Source organism: Columba livia, chromosome 9 (assembly GCF_036013475.1).
Source record: "Columba livia isolate bColLiv1 breed racing homer chromosome 9, bColLiv1.pat.W.v2, whole genome shotgun sequence".
Classification (NCBI taxonomy): Eukaryota; Metazoa; Chordata; class Aves; order Columbiformes; family Columbidae; genus Columba; species Columba livia.
The window spans coordinates 1,333,804-1,358,667 of NC_088610.1; the positions used below are offsets into that span (position 1 = coordinate 1,333,804).

Genomic DNA, 24,864 nt, shown 5'->3' on the forward strand with positions numbered 1-24,864 from the left:
GCTCCCCGCGGCCGGAGCACCCAGGGTTAAATCCTGGGCCCCGTGCGAGTCAGGGTGGAGTTTGCCGTTCCTATAGGTGAAGGCAGCAGTTCTCCGACCATGCTGCTGGGTGGGAGGTTGTATGAGGGAAAATATAGGGGAATAGGATGGGGATGTATGCGTCTGAGATACGTGGGAATAGAATGGGAATGTGTACGTCTGAGATATATGGGAATGTGTACGTCTGAGATATATGGGAATGTGTACGTCTGAGATATATGGGAATGTGTACATCTGAGATATATGGGAGTGTGTACGTCTGAGATGTAGGGGAATAGGATGGGAGTGTGTACGTCTGAGATATAGGGGAATAGGATGGGAGTGTGTATGTCTCAGATATAGGGGAATAGGATGGGAGTGTGTACGTCTGAGATGTAGGGGAATAGGATGGGAGTGTGTACGTCTGAGATGTAGGGGAATAGGATGGGAGTGTGTATGTCTCAGATATATGGGAATGTGTGCTTCTGAGATGTAAGGGAATAGGATGGGAATGTGTATGTCTGAGATGTATGGGAATAGGATGGGAATGTATACGTCTGAGATATATGGGAATAAGATGGGAATGTGTGAGTCTGAGATATATGGGAATAAGATGGGAATGTGTGGGTCTGAGATATATGGAAATAGAGTGGGAATGTGTGGGTCTGTGATACAGGGGAATAGGACAGGAATGTGTGGGTCTGAGATGTAGGGGAATGTGTACCTCTGAGATATATGGGAGTAGGATGAGAATGTGTTAATCCGAGATACATACGAATAGGATGAGAATGTGTACGTCTGAGGTATATATGGGAATAGGATGGGAATGTGTATGTCTGCCCGTTTATCTGGTGGAAGAAGAAACGAGGCATAAATGTTTAAAGCGTGGTGGGAAGGTTCAGGGCTGTACATCTGCTAATGCTTCTGTTCTCAGGTTCGTGTGTGAGGGAGGCGTAAAAATGAACAATGCGATGTTCACTTTTGTGGGGTATAATGAACTCGAGCGCTGTTTATTATTAAACATCATGACAAGGAGGAGCGCGTCAGACCATCCCCCTTTCCTGCCCCTCCTCTGGGGACCGTGTGTGCGTGCCTGAGTGTCTGAGATTTCATGTGTGAGAAGACGATGAGTGCGTGTTTGGGATTAATTAGCCCGAGTTTAGCTGGTTTCATGCTTTACGTGCCTAGGAGCTACCCACAGTCACAGAGAGGGGAGGAGTTTGCTGTCGCTGGCTCAAAATCCTCTCCAGGGGTGATCTTGTTCGTGTCAACCATGAGCAATTAGAGAGATTAACTGTCTTGTTTTCCTTTCTGCCCTAGGTTGGTTCTTGTGAGGCTCTGGGACATTTGAAAGTGATTTGGAGAGAGCAAAGTCTGTGTGCGATGGACACCGAGCTGAAGCCAGCGTGCGTCGTGCAGCCCGCTCGCTGCCCGGGGATGAAGCGCCCTCCTCCAGAGGACTTTCCTCCTCAGATAAGACTGTCGGAAAAGATCCCACCGGTGAAGCCTTGCTTCAAGAAGAAGCAGCAAGTGCAGAAGAGACTGGACACACAAACTCTGCGGGCTTTGCAACCAATCTTTACCAGTTTGCTGGGAGCTGGGACCTTGGATCGGGTCTTTGTGCCCCGAGGCCAAAGTGCTGGTCATAGTGATTTATGTGAACCTGCTGTGAAAAAGACGCTGGACCTTGGTACTTCTTGCCCCCAACCAGAAAATAACGTGACTGTGCTGATGCCAGCAGCTCCGGATGTGCAGAATCAGTTGCCAGCAGCTCGTCCTCCTTCTGGGCACCCGGAGCAGGATGGCCAGTCCGGAGAGCAGGGCTTCCCACCAGAAACTGCGCCTGGACCTGCTGCTGAGCACGGGAATGAATCATTCCAGGATCACCCTTTGCACCCCGCTGCTGGCAGTGGTGCGGCCTGTCCTTTGTTCCCAGACAAGATTCTGGAAAATTACACATCTGGCCTATTCCAAGAGAATAGCTGTCCAATGCAATACAATTTGAACCCAAGCAATAAATTCAGTGCTGGAATATTCCAGGATAAAAGTGAAGAAGCTTCTCTTGATCTGGTATTTGAGCTCTTGAACCAGCTGCAATATCACACCCATCAGGAAGACGGGATCGAGATCTGTGTGGATTTTCTCCAGGGCACTTGTGTTTATGGCAGCGATTGTCCCAAACATCACACCGTCTTGCCGTACCATTGGCAGGTGAGGAGGACAGCAACCCAGAGTTGGCAAAGTGTCACCAATGATGCCCAGGAGCATCTGGAGAGACTCTACTGCAACCCTGACAACGACAGGATCAAAGTCAAGTATCGGTAGGTAACTGAGTTTTCTTCCTTTACTAGCAAGGGTGCTTAACCAAGCAACGGTGCAGAACTATAGCAGAATGTGTGTTTGTTTTTCCCAATGTTTTGTATACGAGTGTTTTATAAACCTCTCTGATGATGTTACCAGAATAACACCTAACAAGTTTGCCATAACAGAAAGTTCTTCCACACCTGTTTAAACTGCTGTTTAGCACCTGGAAGGTATTCATTGGAGCTGAAGGACTTGGAGCATGTGAAATAAGACAACTTCAGTTCTGTAGAAACTGAGAGTTGACAGAGGCTGTTGTGTAACATGTACTTGTTCCTAATTAGTCCTTTCTCTGGATTTGAAAAAGTGGCAGCATGAATGAGCCTTTGCAGTGACTGAAACAAATGATGGAGCAGTCGCTCTGTCGCTGTGCAGACAGGTTGACTGGAGCCTCTCCAAGCACGGTTTTCATCATTGCATTCTAAGCATTGTTTTCATCATTGCATTCTAAGCAACTGAACTCTAACAGGTGCTCTCTAAGTCCTTTGACTGGAAATCTCATATAGTTTATAATACATGGTGATGTTTCAGCTGATTCACCCTGAACGACGTGATCAATGTCTTCAGAACTGCCGATCGTCTGTTTAAGTTGTCATCTGAGGATGTTAAACCATTTATTAGAAGTTATCGTTTCCTCTATACATAGCAGTGTTTACTCATTTTCTGAAATTAAAAAACAGCTTTCAAGTTTCCCTGGTTATGTTACCAGTTTAGCCCTGATCCTGCACCCCGTGAGCTAAAACAAACCCTCGACTTTTCTAACGCAGGTTCCATTTTGAGCAGGGGTGGGAATGCTGCTGTTGACAGGTTCATCAGATCTATACAGTCCGTGTTCTTACGAGCACAGGGTGTAGACTGCTTTTTTTCTTCTTTCCCTTCTGGAGGAAGCATACGATGCAAATGTCTCATATCTTATCTCCCCGGCCATAATCTGTGAGCCTGGTCCCACTCGTTCCAGTCCCAGTCAGTTCAAAGTGACACTTGTGCAGCAAAAACCTCCAGCTGCCTTTGCCTTCTGAGTCCTTGGGATTTGTTCTCACTGCCTCTTCTTCCTTCCACCTCCTGAAGAAAGGATATATATCCCTCCTTCCTTCATCTTTTAATTTCCACTTACTGTGCTGAGATTTCTTATGAGGCAGCAGAGACCCAATCTAGTGGTTAAAGTCAAGGTGAGGCTTTACTTTCACCTATCTGGACGTTGGATTAGGCACTAAAACTCAGGCTCCATCGGCCTTACGCATTCAGCCTTTTTACTGAGTACAATACCAGAATATAGATAACCCACGTTGAAAACGAAAGTGAAGTAGGACATAAGAATTATGTGTAAGAGGGAATAATCATATCTTTTAGAATTGTCTTGAAAAAATGTAATATACCAGTTTGTTTTAAAAAGAAATCTTGTAACTGTATAGCAGATAAAATTTGCTGTGTTTTACAGCAGAGAAACTTCGATTTTTTTCCAAGTATTTTAAATGATTTCTGAAAACAAAACAGCAAATGTAGAAGAGAAGCCCATGCAAGTACTTGAAATTTGAGTGCTGTGAAAAGCGAGTGAAAAGTTTTCCTTTTGAAGCCTGTGTCACAGAACCCATCGCGACACACGTGATCTAAACGATGGAGTTAAGAATGATTAATTTTAAAAGCAACAATGCTCTGTAATTGCTTAGTCAACTCCAGCCCGTTGGATGGGTGAATAGCGTGTCCGCCGTGGCCCTGAGTGTGCAGCTTTCCAGTCTGGTGGGTTTTCTGCTCGCTGTGGTTTGTGTCGGTGGGAAGGGGCTGCAGGAGCTGCTGGGGGTGTTGCCGGAGCCGTGACGCCGTGTTACGGGGGGTGAAGGCAGAGCCGGGAGCTCCCGCTGCTGCCATCAGCGTGGAACCGCTGTCCAAGCGCAGGCAGGTCCTTTGGATGCAAACTGGACTTTATCCCATTGAACTGGCTGCACGGTGTGTGTCTGCCTGTTTTCTTCAGCTAAAAGTAGCCTACCAAGACTAAAGTTACTCTAAACAGCAGTATTTTCTAACTAAATTCTGTTTTGAGCTCCTAGTTTTATAGCCTGTACTCCTCCGTGTCATACAAGACGCTAGGAAGGTCTTTGATTCAGTCAGCGCTACAAGATCATGCCCCAACGCAAGGTTGGATGGCTGTTGTAAATTTATAGTATACCCTTCCCATGGAATGACAAACTGGCAAATTCTGTAACTCTTGTGTGTATTTTACCCCTTGGAATCGTGGAATAGTTTGGGTTGAAGGTGCTTTCAAAGCTCATCCCATCCAGCCCTGCCATGGAGAGGGACATCTTCGCCCAGACCAGGTTGCTCAGAGCCCTGTTCAGAACATCATGTTTGTGGAAACGTATCACAGAGAACCTGAGAGAGAAACTGTTTTGAAGACTAGAGCTTCTGGTTTCAAACACTGAATCTGATACGCCTTTAAACTTAGCCTAACCGTGGTTTTAAGTTAGATTTTTGAAGCGGGGGTAAATGTGTTGCAGGAGTTTCTTCTTACAGAACCTGTGGTGTGAGGAGGACCTGTTGAGCCTTTCCCTGGGGACTCGCTGGGACTCTGTGGGGTTGGCTGGTGGTCATTGCAACCTGCCTTCCCTTCTGTTCCTGGGCGATGTTGTGTCTCCTGGCAACAAGATGCAGATAGCGGCATGTCCAACCTTGCCGAGAGGCTCGCAAACATGCTGGAACAGCTCATGGTTCACATGGTTACCGCATTATTTGGCTAAAGCTATTAATCTCTTGTGGTCAGACTGGCTTTACAGGCCTATCTATACAGATTGCACGCACCGAGGAAATGTCTGCTCAGCACTTTGCACGGCCAAGAAAGGCCACGCAGAAGCCGGCCTGACAACCAGTGGGTGGTAGTTGTTTATTCTCCTTCGTTTTAAACGCGGTTTATATGGCATATTAAGTAGCGATTACCGTCTGCATGCATAATATTGCCATCGTCTGCTGCTCCAGGAAAGTTGAGCTGTTCAAGAAGGTGTTGGACTATTATTAGGGATTAAGCTCTAAATTAAAATATTGCGTTCTTCAAGTAGCTATTTATATAAATCAATCTTAATGCTATTTAGATGAGTAATGTAAAATATATATTAAGTTGTTGCCTTTCACCTAAAGGAATATGATTTTAAAGCAGGAGGTAAACTTTGTTTAGTTACTTTGTAATACGACTACCTCAGGTACTTAGGGCAGTTTGGCCTCAGACTGAATATAAAACTTTATCATAAAAGGTTTATATATTTGCTTTCTTAAATCTATCGAGTATTTAGAGCCAAATACCAAGCGTTCTAAAGAGATGAGGGAGTCTGGGCTTGAGCAGGTTAAATACTTGGAAGCGCTGTGTTCCATGTGAGGAGAGGCCCTGGAGAAGTTCCAGCGTGCGGCTGAGGATGGGAGCGGACACGTCCCGGTGCTGCTCCCCAGCACCGCAGCACCCGCCGGGATATTTTCAGCTGCTCTTCAGTAAGGGGAAATACTTGGCTGCACAACCGAGCAGCTTTTCCCCGCGCACACACCTGTCCCATCACGCTTTTCAAAATAAGCAACATCATTCGTGATGACAGGAGGATTTGTTTAAAACAGCTCTGCAGTTCCTGACCCATCGGTTCCCCCCTCTTTTGGCTGAAAATTCCACCCTTCCTCTTGGCAAAGAGACATCCCCGTGTGTTGTGGCTCTGTTCAACCACGCGCACCCCGGCGTGCCACGACTCACATGAAACAACAGGTTCTCATGGCTCCTTTGATGTAATTTTTCTTTTTCTTCTGTAAGTTCTCTGAGCTTTCTGAAATGGCTCCTTGTGGCTGGAAGAGAAAGGCCAGAAGCGATGGCTGCAGTCAGGGAGGAGCAGGTGGATCTCCGGTACGTGTTCTGCCTGGGAGCACTGGCCTGATTACTCAGTGCCCATGCAGGCTTCTTGGATTAATTCGGAGTAAATATTGTGTGTTCCCCGGTGGGTCATCAATGGGCACACAGAGAGAACTGGGAAGGAACAGTAAGGACAAAAATGAATGTACAGGAAACTAGTTCTCCTTTGTCCTTGTGTTCATGGAATAACTTGTTTCTCTGATGCTGTTAGATGATGCTCATATGTTTTTAAAACCATCTAGAGCGCAATGGAAGCATTTCAGTCGTTCAGGGACTTCTGCAGGTCGTCTGACCAACTCAATAGTTAATTTAGGGAGTTATCTTTCTGATCTGCACAGCTGCCACAGCCTGCGAGATCACTCGCGTGTTATTGATAACACCGGAGATGCGAAAACAGCTGAAATTCACTGTGCCTGGCGGTTTTGTGGGTGGCGTTTCTTGACTATACACAGCTGAATGGTTTTGAACTTCTTTTAATTCCTTGCTGGAAGGAATGCAAGACAGAGACTCTAAATAAAAAGCATGTGAAGTGATTTTAGAAGTGTTTGCCTTGTGCTTTATAACAGCGCGCCTCAATGAATTCCTATTTGCTCCACTTTATAGTATCATTTACATATGAAATAAAACTAATTGGCTCCTAGCTATACAAATGTAGGGAAGTTACAAGTGTCCTGCTGAGCTGCCGCAGGAATCGGCAATCACTCCTATATCCCTTTTCTTGTTTCGCATCAATAAACAGATGACGGTTTTGGAAACAGCTGTCACCTGGCTTCAGGTCGAGGTCAGTCTGTTCCCTGTGTGCTTCGGGTAATAAAACAGTCCTTTCTGAAACAAAGGTTGGTAACAGGGGAAGCACATTGCTCAGAAGAGTTGCTCCCAGGTAATCCGCGGGCACGGCGGTGGGACATTGTCTCCCTGCCCGCTCGGGAGGGATGGGGAACACAAAGAGTCTGGTACAACTATTTGCTTAGCAAGAGCAGCGGTCGTGAAGTTCCTGCCTAGCTGGTGCACGTATTTGTTGAGATCAGTGGGGATTTGAGCTGAGTAATCATTGCAAAATCTGGTACTTGTAGTCAGATGTACAAAGGCGTCATTTGCTGGGGAGCTGCACGTGGAGGGTGCGACGTGAAGCGTTGGATGGAACGTTTGGCAGCTGAAAGGTCCAGGAGTGGCGGTCGCTAGTGAGTGTGAGCCTGGTGTCTGCTGGAGAGCACCGATGGAATTGGTGCAGCTTCATTATCATCACCCTCAGAGGTATTTGTAGTCCTGAGATTGGATAGAATTATAAAAAAAGGAGCAGGTGTGTCTGTGCAGGACATTTTTAAAGCAACTTCAGGCTCTGTCTCAGTGCTTTAGAAATGTTCATATTGCAGCTTTGTGAAAGCAAATGTGAAAACCCCATCCTCTGTCAACTCTGTTGCAACTCAGGGCTGTGCTTGTGCTGTCTCTGGATCGCTTACTGATATGATAATCAAAACTAAGAAACAAAACTCTCCGCAAAACGTGTCCACGTCTGGTGTGGAGACCTTTGAAAGCAGCGATCTACCTCAGCCAAGGACATCCACCTTCATCCTCTGCTGCGAACAGAAGCTGCTCCTTGGGTGTGAATTCTGAAATATGGTACACGCAGCATCCTTGGAAGGTTTGGGTGCATCTGACATCCTCATTGCTACAGGTTTTTAGAACTTAGCAGGAATTTGGACCAAAGGACCATTTGAAGCGGGTGCCTCCTGTCCCGAGTGGCCAACAGAGGGTTTTAGGGAAGAGCAGGACAAACACAGCCCTGCCCCAGCGCTCCTGACCCGCAGCTGGGAGCGCAGTGGGGCACGGGGATTGCAGGACTTCTTAAATGGTTTTCTTTTCCTCCCAGAAAAGGTCTGGGGCCAGACATTCGTATGTATCTCTGGACCAGCATCCCAACGGTTGTACGGATGGACAAACATGGAGTCAGGCTGGACCCTTTCGCTGTGAAAATCATAGAAAATTGCTTTTCGAGCACCTCCAGTCACCAATTGTAAAGGCAGGAAAAGCTGCCTTTCCAACTTCAAAAAAAATATAGGAAAGGTAGGAAAGCAACTACTATATTGACTTTTTTTATTATGATTATTTTTCTTTCTCTCTGGTGATGGAGCCTTCCAAGTGTAGCGGCAGCTCTTTGTGTAGTATCGTTCTCATTTCTCACCGTACACCTCCTGCATGACTTATGGTCACAGCAGAGAAGCAGCGTGACACGACGAGGGAACAAATTAAGCAGAGTATGAAACTGATTTCCTGCCCTGTCACCTGCTGCCCCTCTCGCCAGCGTGAGAACGATGAGATCCTGATAAGATCAAGGCTGTGGGGTTGATTTGCCAGCTTGTTTTGTTTGTGCCCTGATGCAAAGTGTTGCTTTGGTGCAAGGTTCCTGTTTTCCTTTTCCACTCCTTAGGGTGATAACGAGGATTTGGCTGCATTTTTATTGCTGTGTTATGAAGAATGTCCCTTCATGAGCGTCACCTGGGCCCTTGCTTACTGGTAGTTCCCATGGGATCCGTACTGGTTTTAGTGGGAGCAAGTTTTGGCTGCTGTTGTCTAAGCTCTGATGTTCCGATGTCAAACTGCCAGTACCTCTGCTTAAAAACACAGTTTTTACCAAGGGGATGGACTTGAAGTTCAGTTTCATATGGTGGAGTTTAAACACTTGGTCCCTGCAAGTGATGAAATGTTGTTGATTTGGGGTCAGCAGGAAGCGCCAAAGCCCGAGTGACATCTGCAGTTGCTGAGCTCAGTTGGGCTGAGCTTTCAGCCCCAAGTACAAAAGCTTTTCATGCCTGTTTGGACCTTTTAAGCTCATCCGTTCCCCTGAGTGGCTTTCAGGTTGTTGCTGTTGCAGGGAGGAACTGGTTTAGTCAGAGCGAGAGAAGCAACAGTTTCATCACCTAAGTGGCGCTGAATTCTCAGTCGTGCTGTGCAGCACAGCTGTTCTGATGGGAACCGGGTTTCATTTCCTGCCCAGACCTCTGTTGATCGCCGGGTTTCTTTCTTTTCTGAGCCCTGTTTGCGGTAAGACTCGTGACACAGAGCTGAACTTGGGCTTCGAAACCACGTGTGTTTTCACAGCACTTGCAAAACATTTCTCCTCGTCATCTGTTTGTACATAACACCTAGAGAACATTTGTCTTACTGGATGGACAGCACAGAAAAGTCACACATTGAACTGAAGCTCTTTGGGGGAACACAAGGAGGAGTGAGCCCAAATATCCTTATTTTAGCGTGCTGCATTCATCTGAAAAAACACTTCAATATTGTAACTTGCTACTAGGGGTACCTGTCTGGTTCAGTGTACTGAGAGATTATATCTTTGTGTTATTTTTTTATACTTAGAGTGCAAAGAAAATGTAACTTATTGGGGGAACCAGGTTCTGCTGTTGCGAGCGCTTGTAGAAATGTGTTTTGAACTGCACAGCACCAAATTTGGGGTTGTGTGCCGGATTCTTAAGAGAGTTCAAGATGTTTATTCTTTCAGTGTGAATAATTCCATTGAACTGCTTTATTTTATAAACAGAGAGCTTTATTTGGTTAGTCAGTGGCCAGAAGTTCCCGAGAAATCTCCGTTCCCACCTTCTTCCATTCGCAGATCATCCGTGGGACTTTGGACTCTGTTTTATCATCTGCCTTTTCTGGGGAAAAACGGCGATAATAATTCTCTGCCTCAGAAACCAGACGAGGTGAAGTTCTGTGGTGTTTGCAGAGGGTTTGGTCAATGTTTCCGTAGCAAACGGGGGCACGGTCGTTGCTGCAGGTTGCGGGCGGTGCTGCGGGCCGTGCGCCGTGCAGAGGCACTGGGAGCAGCGCTTGCCTCTCCAAGGTAGTTTATGCATTTCCTGCTTTCCCAAACATCTGACAAACCGGAGCCGTCGCCAGCTCCTTCCCCCTCTGCTCCAGATGGGTGGCTCCAGATAGACACTTCAATGAGCGACACCACGGGATTTGTTTGGTCTTTAATCACGTTGGCTGCAAAACTCTCCTTAACCCAAACTGCCCAGGGGGAGTATGAAGGGTGACGGGCCCCGTTGTCGCTTGGGGACGGTGCCAAGGGGGTGTTGAGACGGTCGTCTCGCTGGTTCATTGCGGTGTTGTTCCCTCTCCCCATCTATACATTGTCCATCATCTATACATGATGGAGGATGCCCTTTCCTTTAGCTGGTGCACGCTGTACCTCAGAGGAAAATCACTATTCCACGATTACAAGATAAAGCGGTGTTGTGCCAAAGAACATACCGGGCATAACCTTGAGCATCTTGCATTCTTACTTCTCTTGAACCCTAAATTTGGGCGTTTTCACCTATATTTAGGCCTGGGGCAGTTGGGAGGTGCAGGTGTCCCATTTGCTTTCATCCCTGGTCTTTAGAGCCGAAGCCAGGAATGCAATCACTGCATCACTGCCTGGAATCGTAAGTCATTTTGTGTCATGGCTTTGCATTATTTAAGCTGGTAACAGGCTTTTTAATATACAGAGGAAGGGCTTGAACCAAAAAGCTGTTATTAAACAACTTCACTGAATATATTTTAGTATTTCAGAGCTTAAAAGCCAGTAAATGCAATTTGAAAGAGTATAAATGAGCATGGGAGTAATATAGATTTTATATGAATCAAAGGTTTTTTTGCAAAAGAGTATCTTTATTCCCAATGTTATAATTAGGTAGGCTTTTGGGGGCATAGTGTGTTTTTTCAGCTGCGTTTGTCTACAATTTTCAGCTGTATACAAGAATGCAGTGTTATTCCGCATAATTTATCCTTAGGTAAAAAAGCATGTGTGGGGTTTAAAGTTTTAATTAAAGTATTCAAGGGGGAAAATAAAACGTGTAGATTTTGGGGTGTTTATATATTTTGTCACTTAATTTTTCCATTAAAATTAATGGGAGGTAGCATCCCGGACACTTTACCAAGGGGAGAAATAGAAATACTGTTTGAAAAGCATCCCTGATGTGGCAGGATTGGAGTTTGAGGTGGGTCACCCAGGGCGCCGGGACCTTTGTGGCCGGAGCGAGCGGTTCTGTTCGGGAATGGGACACAAGAGCACTCGTGTCTTGGACAGAGGCTTCCAGAGGAATGTTGGAAGGGCCGGAATCAGCTGTTCGGGGCTCGGTGCCCAAGTTCTCGCCACGGGGAATTGTTGGTGTGAGCGAAGAGCACTGGCCATCCCGTCCCTGCTTCCAGGAGGGGAATCTGATAAAAAAGAGGCAGAAACGGCTGAAAAATGGAACAAATTCCAAACAGCAGACAATCAGGGTGTTTTTCAGCACTGAGGAAGAATTTGGCACGTTCCGCACAGGTTTCGCAGAAAAATGTTGAGCTTTCGGAGAAGCTGTTTTCAGTCTAAGTTTCGTTAGCCTTACAAATCTTCAACAGAGGCTTAGGAGACGGGGAGATGGAGCCTGTCTGCACACAAATACCCTTTTCTGCATACGCACCGTCAACCTGGCCTTTTAGGGGTTCGTCCTACAGACCTTTAACTTTTTAGGGTATTAACCAGTATGTGGTTACTTTTTCTCAAAGAGTTCAGCTTGCTGGGGCATCATTTTCAGTTCTCTTTGCTTTGCGCTGCGTTGGCACAGAACTACTGCAAATGTTGTTTTCATTACCAGTTTTCACGATAGCACATGCAACATACAGAGTTATAATGAAATGAAATAATCCTCAGCATTTTTACCACTTTTAAAAGCAAATAAATTGCTTCTAAAGAACAAGCTTTCCATTTCTTTGCGCTTTCTTGGTGTCAGATCTTTGGAGCAGGGAGAACTGTGGCATGGGATTTGACTTGGAGAGATCAAAGTGAGGATGAATGCTCGGATTGCGTGGGTTTGTATTGGAAAATACCCTATTTTTGGTGTATTTGTTTGATATCACGTGCAGCACCAGTATCTGGGGGTCTTGATTTGGGGCTTGGATTTGTAGGTGCAGTGTAACCCCAAACAGCGAGTCCAGCTCCTCACCCCACATATGAACAATAATATCAACAACACCAATTGCTACAGTCACTTTCCTCACCAGTGACAGCATTTTCATAAGAAAAAGCAAACGTCCCTAAAGCAGCATTAAAATATACTCCTGAAGGGATTTACTCCAAACCTCATGCTTGCGGTGCTGCCTGCAAATACCATAAATAATAACACAGCTTGGGATTTCAGAGGGATGATTTCCTCATGATTTCACACATTGTTTTCCAATGGAGCAGGCTGTAGCTCGTTGTTATGGAACAAAATGAGTACATACCAGGAAGGTGGGGTGATCTGGTGCTCGTTTTTTCATTCCAGAAACTGCCTGTATTTTTTTTAAGCCCTACGATTAATTTCAGTCCATGGGTACTGAGCGTTTATTTTGGTCGGTGCTGCTTTTCCTTTGGGATTATTCTGTATCTTTTCTTTAAGTCCATATGAAAGCTTATTGAAAACAATTAAATGTACCCGTCCTTTTGTCTGTATCGGAAAAGCGATTAAAACCTCAACCTGTGCTTAACGCTGCGCAGACCAAAACGCAATTAATTGATGAGGATAAACACAAAGAACTTTGATGCCTGTGGGATAATGTGCCAAAGTTTTACAAATCAACTGTAGATTGCAAATATCAGCTTGATTTATGTTTGCTGTTAAGAATTCAAAGGAAATATTTTCTATAGTCTCAAAAGCTGCGTTTCCAGTTGCCAAAGCTCAGTAGCTGCTAATGAATAGTAAGCTGACAACTTGCAAGGAGATTATACAAGTCGAAAGCTAATTATGTAAACAGCATTATTTTGGAAATATGTTAATCCCAGTTCTAAAAAAATGACTTTTGTAGGGAATGAATGTGACTGTCATTGCTTTCAATTTCTGTGCATTTCTGAAGTTCTTGATTGCTAATGAACCAGTGACTGTCTAACGATCAGCAGCGCTTTAGAACTCTCCACTTTCCTTGAGAATGTTCTTTAATTTGATGTCTCTCTTAATACTGACTAATGAAGCGGCATTAGAAACTGTTTGCCGAGCTGTTCCACGGGCACTTTGTAAAACGTAGGGGAAATGCACTTTGATTTTCTCCTTTAGCTAAGGTGCATATTTTAGTTCTTCATTTGCTGTTGTTGTTGGGCCCTGTTGAAACCTCCGGTAAGTTTGTGTGAAGTTGTGTATTAGCGCTGATTTGTGGAGCAGCAATATGGATACTCGAAAAAAAGCCAACGTTCCTCCGAACCGTGGGGTCACGTTTCCTTTTCGTATCGTCCTCGTTCTGTTCTGCGGCACGTGATGAAAGGTGCTCCAGCTCTCCGGTGCGCTGGCAGCAGCTGCTCCTCATCTGGAGCCATTCACATCTTCTTCTCTTCCCTGAAGCACCAACTTCCTCAAGAACAACCTTTGGAATAGGACGCGGCTGCTTCACCAAATGCGGTTGTGTGTTGGATTTACTTAGCATGCTGAAAATGTCAAGGATATGGATATTGATTTTGGTACCGCTCATGCATACTGAATAAATACCAGCGGACCTGGAAGTCGGATGGGTTTCAGTTTTGTGCTTTCTGTGCTGAAGACTCTGCTTTTCCCACCATTGTCCACAGAATGGTGGAAAACATCCACCATTCCACAGAAACTTTTATTAAAGAGATGTTTTGCCCTTGCAGATCTTCAGTGTCCTGCTCGACACACTTGTCTCCGTGTTGGCCCCAGTTGAAGCTCATGGGACGTCCCCATGGTGCCTGGGTTGTGTGACACGAGCACGGCCAGACCAAGGGTGTCTCCAATGAGGTCCACACCAGGTCTTATTTTCTCCGAGTCATCTTTCTAGAATTAATTACAAAAAATGACAATTCCATGTTTCTCTTCTTGCTTGCAGGGGACATGAGTTCTGGGTGGATCTGAATGCCATGAAGTTGTACGAGACTGTGGAGTTCGACCAAATGCGGCGCCTGTCCACGCCGTCCTGCCCCAGCTCCAGCTCCAGCTACTACACGGTCTGGAAATACTTCTGCAGGGACCACTTTGGCTGGAGAGAATATTCTGAGGTACGTTTACCTCCCAGAGTCCCGCTCCCCAGCTCCCTGTACAGTATATACCATAAACTATATACACACCTTTAGACTGTTTCAAACATTCAGGAAAGTTACTTAGAGCTGTTGTTGAGGAAGATAACAAAGGAGAACTCTGCTCTGCTGGACTGCGCCTTGAATTATGCCCGAAAACGTTGGAAACACAGAGGCTGACCAAGTAATATATTTTGAATAAAGCCTCGTCCATGTTTTACAACTTTGGCAGTACCAGAAATGCCCCCATGGGTGTAAATGAGATCACATTCGTCTCTTTCATGTATCACGCTGCCTTTGTAAGCGTGGTAGGAAGCTCAGGGCAGCACTGCGCACAGTTTGGGGCTTTGCAAATGAAAAGAACTGGAGAGAGTCTGCAAGAAAACACCACAAATAGCAAGAAGTTTAGGATATTTGACCTATGAGGAGAACTGAAGAGAACTGAGTTCTCTAGCGTAGAAAATATTGAGAATATATTAATATGTAAAAGATTGCTCTCCAGCAAACTGCTGCTTTTCACATTCAGCAAAGACCAAAAGTGGCTTGTGCCAAGGGAGTTTTAGGTTAGATATCAGGATTAACGTTTGATGTGTAAAAGTGCATTGACACCAGCACTAATTATGCAGGAAAGCTGTGAAATCCGCCTGGTTGGATTTCAAACAGGTAACGGAATGTTTTCCAGTGGTCTAAATGCACTTGTGTCTCAGAGCAGGAGGCAGACAGGAGGGGAGGGGAGTAGAGAGAGGGATTAATTGAGGTCTCTGGCCAAAAGTATTCATTTGTAAGCATGTAATTTCTCACGTGCATGCTTTAATTTTCTCGCACCAGCCTGTTGTGAGATTGATAGAAGAAGCCAGCTGCCGGGGGCTGAAGGAGGTGCGCTTTGTTACCTGGCACAACCAGTATATCCTGAACATCAAAGACGGATTTCAGCAAAACGCATGTTTCAGAAGAGAGATCAAGAGGAGGCCCCTTCTGCGCTCCTGCGTGGTGCTGATGCCGTTTTTACAGTGCGTATCCCAGCAAAATGGACCTTTGCATTTGTTCGTGGTGGTGTTCTGTCCAGGAGAGTCGTATTCCTGAAGGGGTGGCAGGGAAATAGGCATCACTGGGTAGAAAAAACAGAAGAAACAAGAAAATGTCTTGGTCATATTGGCAGCTTGTCGTTTTTCAAGGTAAATATTATCTGAGGAACTTACTGCGAGGTTCCGTTTGTTATTTCAAGGTTGTCACGTACCTTATGCATTGCAGAACATCAGAAGCGCAGATGTTCTTCAGAGTTTGCCCGAGTGTTGCCCAGCGTTGGGTGTCCCACCAAGCCATCAGCTCTCGGTCCCATCAAAACGAGCATTCGAACCCATTTTCTCATTCCCAAGCGCAGCTAAAGCACCACTCGTGCTGTTCTTGTCGCCTCATCTGGGGGCAGGCAGGCTCGTCCGTCCCAGGCAGAGCGCGGAAGGTGGTGCGTCGCTCTTGGTTTTGATGACAACCCATAAAGATGCCGGTTTTGTGATCTCACCAGCACGGCTGGGAACGTTTTTGTCGGAGCTGGGTCGTTAGGAACATCTTGTCCCGTTAGCTTGTCCCGGCAGCTGGGCGGCCTGGAACCTCGTTAGCTTGCGGAGTAGTTACTGCAGCTAATTGCGAGGTGACCGGGAACGTGGGGGGAGCCTCAAAGGTTGTTAGAAACGTTTTTAGATAGGGTTTGACAGGAAGGAAACCCAAACTTTATTAGGGAGACGCTGGGAGGGCGCGGGGACGAAGACCAAGCACAGACCTTCTGTTCTGATCCTCACCTTAATGAAAAATAAGGATTTGAGATATTCTCCGGGTGTTTTGCTACCAGTGACTGTTCTGCTACAGTAGTGTAAGTCTGTAATTTTGAGATATGCTAACATGATGCAATTCCCCCTAATTTTAGTGAGGCCGTAACTCCTCGTGCCAGCTGCCACATCTAGAAACTGAACTCTGACATTTCCGCCGTTCTGAAGCAAAACTCATTTGTACTTTCTTTGTAATACTCACTTAAAAATCCACCAGTTCTTAGCAGAGAGTGAAATAATGTTTTGAGTCTTTACAGGAGCTATCCTTAAGAAGCCAGTATTTCCTTCCACTTATCACACAACGCTACCTGAGATTTATTTCCCACCTGCTTAAGTCAGTTATAATATTGCAAAGAATTCTCGAATAGAAACCGTGGGAAGTGGGTGGTAGGGGTTGAAAAGCGTACGCTTTTTAATGGCTTACAAATAATTTACGCCAGTCAGAAGCAGCGAGCAAAGTACACCGGGGGATTAGAGGGTTTATTGTGTTTGGTGTCTTCCTCATTAATCCATAACTTATTGCTGATCTGGGCTTGCTCTTCAGCCCAAGTGCGAGTGAAGTTCTACAGGAATATTGTTTTACCCGTTGACTTTAATAATTAAATGCACACTGTAATATTGCACACTGATGTTTTAATAGTAATACAAATCAGCTGCAAATGCAAATTCCCATGTGGCCTGTGGAGCTGAAAACCAGAGCGGCCCCAGCACCGCGCTGGGCAGCGCTCACAGCCCAGCACGCAGGGAAAGAGCTGCGGGATTTGCCTGTAAAATGCTGTTGGTTGGGGTCATTATTATTCATCCTGTATGAGACAGTACAGCTTTCTATTTGTTTAAAGGGATTAAGTCGAATGTTGCCGCATTATCTTATTCTATATGTTAAAATCACTAATGATTTATAGCTAACGCACAGAATATTTGAGTTTGGTGGTGTTCTGCCTGTCTGGAGTTTATCTCCCCAGCGTGTGCAGAATGAGGATAGTAGGCTTTTTATCCCCAAATTTCCGCTCGTGGAACAGCATCCCTGAAAGCCAAGATCTTGTTCCTAGGTCGGATGGACGCGGGAGTTATTAAAGTAGCAGGAATAGCTGGTGTGGTTGTTTTAAACACACACCCGAGACATGTGAGTTGTTCCAGCACTGAGGAGCAGTGATTGCTTGAGAACCGGTGATGAAATAAGCGCGATTCGAAGCTCTCGTGTTGGTGAATTTTAAGCCCAGCCTTTTTCTCCTGCCCCCAGGACCTTGGGTGGGAATCCCCCCGTGTCCTCCCCGCCAGCCGAAGCCGCGTCCTCGCATGTCTTGTCCCCGACGGCCGTTACCTCGCCCAACTTCTACCCCGAAACCTGGATCAGGATGGATCCGGCTCAGGACTTCATCCAAGTGCCTGTTCTGAAGGAAGATAAAAGCTACAGAACCATTTATAACCTGTTTCACAAGACTGTGCCCGAGACCAAATACAAAATTCTGAAGATTCTGCGAGTGCAGAATCAGTTTCTTTGGGAGAAATACAAAAGGTAAGACAATGCAAACACCATTATTTTACAGCAGTGGAAAAATACCTTAAAGTATATAATTTGCGCTGCCAAATATAACTTGGTCATTAAGTAGAACACATAAATCTCTGGATTTTCTGAAGAAAAGCAGCTTCTTCAGTTGAGCAACTTTATCTGAAAAATATCTTGCCCTGAAATTGCGTGTGTACGGGGTTTAATGCACAGTCTGCTGATAGCTTCTGTGAAGACACGTTTTACAGAAGTTTCGAGATCAATCTAGGGTATCTAGTTGAAAAATCTTTCTGTTCGCTTGCAAGGCACATTAGTGGGGGTTGTTTTCATCACATAATCTCGACATTGAGGACAAGCAGTGACGAGCGCCGTGGTTCCCTGACCGCGCTGACCCGGGAGCCGAGCGGCCCCGCAGACACGAAATCCGTGTCAGCCGGTCCCATGTAACCGAAGACGCCGTGTCTGACAGTTCCCATCCCCTCAGCGCTCGGTGACTGGTGTAAAATGAGATTTGGGGATTCCCCGTTCTCTGGAGAAGCTGAATCTCAGGGCAAGTGGAGGGATGGACTTTCTGACCGTCCCTGCCGGATGGAATTTCTGCACAGCCCTTGTTTGCGCCGTGATTTCCTTGAGCATGCAGGTCAAAGGCGGAGATAAGCGGGCACTATCAGCTCGGGTGCTTTAAAACCCGCTCATTTCACACAAAAGCTTCATTTAGAAGTGTCAGACCCTCTCTGCTCTCTGCACAGGAATGTTTTCCCATCTCTCGCAGCTCTGCTGTTCCCGAGGGTGGTACCAATGCTTTAGGAGCCGTAGTGACAACGGCTTTTCCCATGCAGCGAACACTCATCTTCACCTTCCGTTTTCTCTTCCAGGAAAAAGGAATACATGTCCAAAAAAATGTCGGGGCTCGACAGGATCATGAACGAGCGGCATTTGTTCCACGGCACCTCCCAGGACGTGGTGGACGGGATCTGCAAGCACAACTTCGACCCGCGCGTGTGCGGGAAGCACGCCACCATGTTCGGACAGGGCAGCTATTTCGCCCGGAAAGCGAGTTATTCCCATAACTTCTCCAAGCGGTCGCCCAAGGGCGTTCATTACATGTTCCTGGCCAAGGTGCTGACGGGCCGCTACACCGTGGGCAACCACACCATGAGGAGACCCCCGCCCGTCAACCCCGGCAGCATCACCAGCGACCTCTACGACTCCTGCGTGGACAATTACTTTGAGCCGCAGATTTTTGTCATTTTTAATGACGATCAGAGCTACCCTTATTTTATTATCCAATACGAAGAAGTTAGCAACACCGTCTCCATTTGAATACTTGTGCTGCTGAATTGTTCCTCTTAATAAACTCTCTTCTCTGGCATTGGTAGCGGTTTTTGTGGAAAAAGAAATGGACATTGCAGAACTGATTAAATTTCTTGCTCGGAAGGAGGTAAATCTCAAAATCTAGAAGATCTGAAGTGACCAATTGTGCACTTGCTGTTTGATTATGTATGTGCAAATTGTAAATATTTTTCCATTGTTTATAGTTGAAAATCTGTGCCTTTTGTTATAAAACACTGTTTATTTATGTTAGTAAATATTCATGTCTAAAAGTAACGTGTGTGAGTCTAATTTCAGTTGTGTTCTGTGCGTGTTGGAGCGGCTCCACCGGTGTGGGTGCCCCGATCTCCAAAGCTCGTGGGTGGGCACTTCCAGATAAGCAGAACCAGATAGTTTTCACCCCAAGTGTATCAAATAAGAGATTCTCCCCACCGCTATTTTTAATTACTGTATTTCAGAAAGAAATTAACAAAATTAACATCATGCTCATACTTTGGATGATCAAACAGGACAACACAAGTAAATAACGTGTACTAAAACCAGCCCTAAGTAAACCAGGACGAGGTTGGGATGGGACACGGTCCCTGGGGGGGTTGAGGCCGGGTGGACCCCCACAACAACGGGACACGCAGTTGGTCCCTTTTGCCACCTGCCCGGAGCCATCAGGTCTGTGTCACCGTCCCTGTCACTGTGGGACACCCCCGGTGAGGGGGGTCACTCTGGGGAGCGGATTTCTCGGGAAAGAAACCCCAACCAAAGCCTCTTTTTGATGAGGTTTTCAGTTTGGTCCAGGATGAAAATCCGTGTTGCTGGCACTTAATGAGGCTCGTACTAAATGAGTTTTTAAACGGTTGATCCGTTAAAATAATTGTCAACACATAATCCCTATTTAATTGGGGTATGTTTGTATTTTCCAGTCTTGTATCTCAGAGCGGGGATGAGGGACAGCGCGTGGGGCAGAACTCTGGAGCTGAAGCTGCGGTTGGGGTGATGCCATGACCCCAGCAGTGACATTATGACCCCAGCGGTGACGTCACGACCCCAGCGCTGACGTCACGACCCCAGTGGTGACGTCACGGGTGTACGGCACAGGCAGAGCTGGCACTGCCGGAGGTTTGGATGGTTCCACCTGCCGCACCGCAGCATCTCATGGACCAGCTGGAATTGTCACCCCTGAGGTTTTCTCTAAAGTGGGATCAGAAACAGTTTGAGAGCCGTTACTGGGAATTCGGGGAAGGTCAAGGAAACCACAGTGAGCTCTATGCCAGCAGCTGGTGTTCTCGGCTCAGCCTGTGCCCCCCGAGTTCTCTGAAGCGCTGTGTCCCGGCAGAGCCCCCACCACACGCTCACCAGCCGCCAGGCTCATCTGCTTGTCCCACCGAAGCCACCAGACGCTCCGGGGAGACCTTATTGCACCTTTCTGTACTTAAAAGGGGCCGCTAAAGAACATGGGACAGACGAGCACATTACGACAGTACAAGGGGTGATGGTTTTAAACTGAAGGAGGGAGATTCAGGCCGGACATGAGGAAGAAATGGCTGCCCTGAGGGTGGTGAGAGCCTGGCCCTGGGGTCCCTGGGCCGGGACCTTCAGGCTCGTTGTGTCTGCTCAGCAGCAAAACCTTCAGCTGAGCCCAGAGCGGCGCTCCTGGGACAACCTGCCCTGTGTCCACTTTCCCTCTGCAGCCTGATAAACGTGTGTTTTGCCATGGGAGAGAATCGTTTGTTTCTGCCCCACTGGATTACTCCTGGTCACCTGCAGTGGGTCAAACGAGGAGGCAGGTGAGAGGAGGGGAAGGTGGAAGCAGCTGGATCCAGTTAATCCCAGTTTCCTCTGAGGCCCTTGGCAGTGCAGGAGAGCTCAAATTTGATGGGGTTCTTCTTGGAGGGGGTGATGTTGGTGTGGTGGGAGCTGCCAGCGGGGATGTTTGGCACCAAGGAGCTGGTCCTGGCTGCAGCTTGTATCCCCAAAAGATGACTTCGGAAAGGTAAGGTGGATGGACAATTGTGGTTGGTGATGAATTAAAGCTGAGGTCTCCTTTGAAAAGCTGCTAAAGCTTTGGGCTTGTCTTCCCTTCTTTGCGATGCCAATCGGGCTCTCCTGCGATAGGTAACGTGGCAGCTCGGTGGCCCTGCTGCTGCGAGTGCCGGTGTGCTCCTGAGAACTGAGATTTAAGGTGTGCTTAAGAGACAGAGATTTGAAATAAGGGCTGGTGTTGTGGCTTTTGTGTCCAGTAGTTTTCCCATCAAAGGCTTCTGGGCAGTGTGAGACCTGGGTGAGCAGGATCCATGCGGGAGGTGGGACTGTGCGTGGGGAAACGCGGCTGTCGTGGGATGGAGCCTTCACACCGTTCTCCAGCCCGTGTATATCGGGTGTATGTTTCCCTTAGATGTTGAAATGGGGTTTTGGTCTTCTGGGGCCTTCTCCACACAGCTGGTTTTTGCTCCAGCCGATGGGTTCTCCCGCAGCCCCACACCCACCGGTGCTCTTGGGATGGTTTTCCTGACCTTCCCCTTTCCAGCCGTTCCTCTCCAGCGTGCTGGAGCGGCTGCGGGGATGGGTCAGAACCCGCTCCTGCGGCACAACGTACTGAAAATATTTATGTTGTTTCTATGCCAACCTCTTCCCGATGTATAAACCACCCCACAAAGGCTTTATCGAACCAGCAGCTCCTCAGTGCGTGGAGCAACGTGGGGCTGTGCGGGGATGCAGGACCCAATTTCCCCGCTTGTGCCCGTGTGGGTCTGGCCCTGTAGCTCAGGTCGGGAGCCGGTCACAGGGACGCGCTGCCCAAAATTCAGTACGGCTGGTCCACAGCAGCAGAGGTTGGGCAGAGTCGTGCTGTGAAATTCTTTCCCCTGAGGGTGGTGAGAGCCTGGCCCAGGTTCCCAGAGGGCTGGTAGATGAACCATCCCTGAGACATCCCAGGCCAGGCTGGACGGGGCTCTGAGCACCCTGAGCTGGTGAAGATGTCCCTGCTCATGGCAGGGGGGGCACTGGGTGGGCTGGGAAGCTCCTTTCATACCCAAACTCTTTTATGATTCTAAGGCAACCACCAATAACCCCCGGTGTCCTCCCGGGGCTGGTGGAGCATCACTCGTGGCTTCCAGCAGGAGCGATGGGGCCGGGTGGGTGTTGCGCAGAGCCCGGCAGGAACAGCGCGTGCCCCTAATCACCCGGCTGGCTGTTAATTGCCTCCCATGTGCATCATCGCAGCACCGGTTGCTCACAGGGCGTCTCGGCAGAGAACGCTGAGAACAGGCTGTGATTGAGCCCGGCTCCGGAGCTGCCCGAGAGCAGAGAGCGACCCGGCCTCGCTATGGGAGCGATCCCGCGTGCCTGCAGTTCTCCCTCTGCCTGTGTTTGTGTATGTTAAATTGTACATAAACACGACTGAAGTGAAACCCTCGCTCTCCATCACAGCTGGGCTGTTTAAACACCTCTCGCCACATTTCGCACCCCTCCTACCTCCCCCGTGCTGGTTGGTGTTGAACTTGGCTTTTGCCTGGATTGCCAGGAGGTTTGTGGGGCAGGATTTGTCCTGGTTGGGGACACAGTGCCGGGCCACGCCACAGCGTGAATAAATCGTGGGGTTTGGTGGTGTCGCTTGTCAAGAACTGTAGGATGAAACAAGATGAAAAACAAGTATTTGCGATAAAGATCTGGCTGTGTCGTTATCGCAATCGCAGGCGATGACACATTCTTTGGGCACAGTCACCTCAGTATGGGAAGCCGATGAGTGCAGTGGGGGTGGTGGTGACAATTGCGTGTGACAAGAGGGACCTTCTGGGCTGCCGTATCCAGACCCGTGGGAAAACAGCTGTAAGACTTAATTGCTGACTAATTAATAGGTGTATGTGGGGACACTGCTGGGGCCTTGCTTCTGGAGGCAGCAGTTCGGGGAGGCCGGGGTGACACCTGCCCCGTCCCTGGCGGCGCTGGGCACGGCGTGTGGTGCTGAGGGTTTTGCCATGGAATGCTTTGGCCTGGATCTCCTACAAGTGATGCTCAGGGCTGTCGAGCTTCTAGATTTCTTCCAGAACGATAATGTTGGCGCAGGAGATGCCCCCTTACGGGACGGCTCTGCAGACCTCTGGCCTTGGCAGCCCTTGGGCAGCTCGGCAGGAGGTGTTTGGTTTGGGGAAGTGGTTTGAAGGACTGCGGTGGTGGGAAGGTTCCTCAGGACGTGTCCTTCACGTGGTGTGTAGACCGACCTCCTGCTCCAAGCTGGGTCAGCTCCGAGGTCAGACCAGGTAGTTCAGGGCTTTGTTGAACTTGCTCTTGCAAACCCACAAGGGTGGAGGCTGCTCGGCTTCCTGGGCAACCTGCTCCACCACCCGCAATGTCCTCGCGTGGTCAAAAAATCCCCTTAGATCCAGGATTAGGTGCCCTGGCTTCTGGTGTCCATTCGTTGCGCTCTGTTTAGACACGTTCCAGAATTGGTGTGGGGGGTTAGATGTGGTTATGGTGGTGGGCAAGACCACCAAGTGAAGCGCTGAGACCCTTCTTGGCCCCAAGAACAGATGCTGGATGGTTCTTCAGGGGCTGCTGTAGGGCTTCTGCAGCTCCCCGGTGGCTCGCTAAGGCCTTTCTTTTCTTAGCCCTGGAAAAACCTCTTTCCTCTCAACTTTGTCAGGAAAGGCAGAGCCAGACAGGGCCAGGAGGATGTTTTGCCGGTGGTGTCACGGCAGGTGGTCACAGTTTGGCCCAGGGTTTCCTTCAGCCGGAGGGGAATTGAGCCCCGACCTCACGCGATGAGCGACTGCGAACCAGCTCTGAGTCACGAGCTTCGACAGCATCGCGCACCGGGAGGCTTTTCGCTTCCTGAGATCCAAACCCCTCGTAGCGCACACGACTTGGGGGTTGGGATTGTTTTATTGATGTGGAGATTGAAGGTTCTCGCCCGGCAGTAAGAACTGGGAACAGTTACAGAAGCTGGAGCATCTCTGGTGCCGCTGGGGTTTCTCCATCGCCGGCAGTCCACGCTGTCATCGCCACGTTAACATTGCCACGCTAGCATCACAGCAACCAGAAACATCCTCTCGTTTGTTGTTGTTTTTTCTCTTATGGCTACAAGGTCTGTTTTTATGAGAATATTTTCCCATAGACTGGGCAACAAATGTCAGGTTGACCTAAGGATTGTTCTTTCCTCCATTTCCTTTGGGCTCCTTTTCTCCAACGAGCAAGGTACAAGTTGTTTCAAGAGTAATTAGACTATTATAAATCATCTTCTGCGTTTTTGCTTTCTCCGTCCACAAGGAACACATTCTCCTGCATCGATACACGCTGGGGTTTTGTTTTGTCTGTTGGACCTTGTGCAATCCTCGTACCTCCAACCAGCACAAGAGCCTTTGCCCAACCTCATCCAGAAGGAATCTGCGATCCCTCTCCAAGCTGCCTTCTGAAGAGGAAACAACTGTAAAACCAAACATGCCGGGTGCCTGGACCTGCCGTGGGTGGGCTGGTGGCGGGACACGGGTTCGGGTTGCTGGAGGTGACCTGCTGAGGTGCACGCGGATGGGATGGACCCGTTGGCCTGCGGTGTCACCAGGTCACGGAGCAGCTGGGAGCGTGAACTTCTCTTTTTGTCCATCCCAGCCCACGGTGGGGAAGTTCCTCCCCGTTTTCACTTCTGTTACCCGCGGTGCAGTGTCCCAGGGCCATGGTGGTATCTTCGTATCTCTGTGACATGGTGGCTCTGGAGGGACCCTCTGCTGGGTTCCTCTGCTGCTGCCTGGGCATGGGAATGGAAAAGTTGTATATATACACATATATAATTCTTTTTTCCCCTTCCCAAGCAGATGCGGGGTAACAAAGCCGGCTCAGCTCATGCCTGCAGTGCAGACATGCCCTTCCTTAAATCTGGGGGCTCTTCTGTACCCGCACCCTGACCCCAGCTGAGGGAAGGGGTTAGGAGGGA

The 24,864-nt window shown here is 48.0% G+C and overlaps 1 protein-coding gene across 6 annotated transcripts in view; it reads left to right on the top strand.

Moving 5' to 3' along the window:
• TIPARP (TCDD inducible poly(ADP-ribose) polymerase) overlaps window positions 1–19,216 on the top strand; it is a 36,354-nt gene extending 17,138 nt beyond the window's left edge. For all 6 annotated transcript variants that reach the window (XM_065073383.1, XM_065073384.1, XM_065073386.1 and 3 more), the window contains 5 exons: window positions 1,339–2,339; window positions 14,096–14,264; window positions 15,111–15,292; window positions 17,346–17,621; window positions 18,488–19,216. In XM_065073383.1, the coding sequence (XP_064929455.1) occupies window positions 1,402–2,339; window positions 14,096–14,264; window positions 15,111–15,292; window positions 17,346–17,621; window positions 18,488–18,935 (2,013 nt within the window). In that variant the 5' untranslated portion in view covers window positions 1,339–1,401 and the 3' untranslated portion in view covers window positions 18,936–19,216. The remainder of the gene's footprint in view (window positions 1–1,338; window positions 2,340–14,095; window positions 14,265–15,110; window positions 15,293–17,345; window positions 17,622–18,487) is intronic.
• The last annotated feature ends 5,648 nt before the right edge of the window (window positions 19,217–24,864 follow it).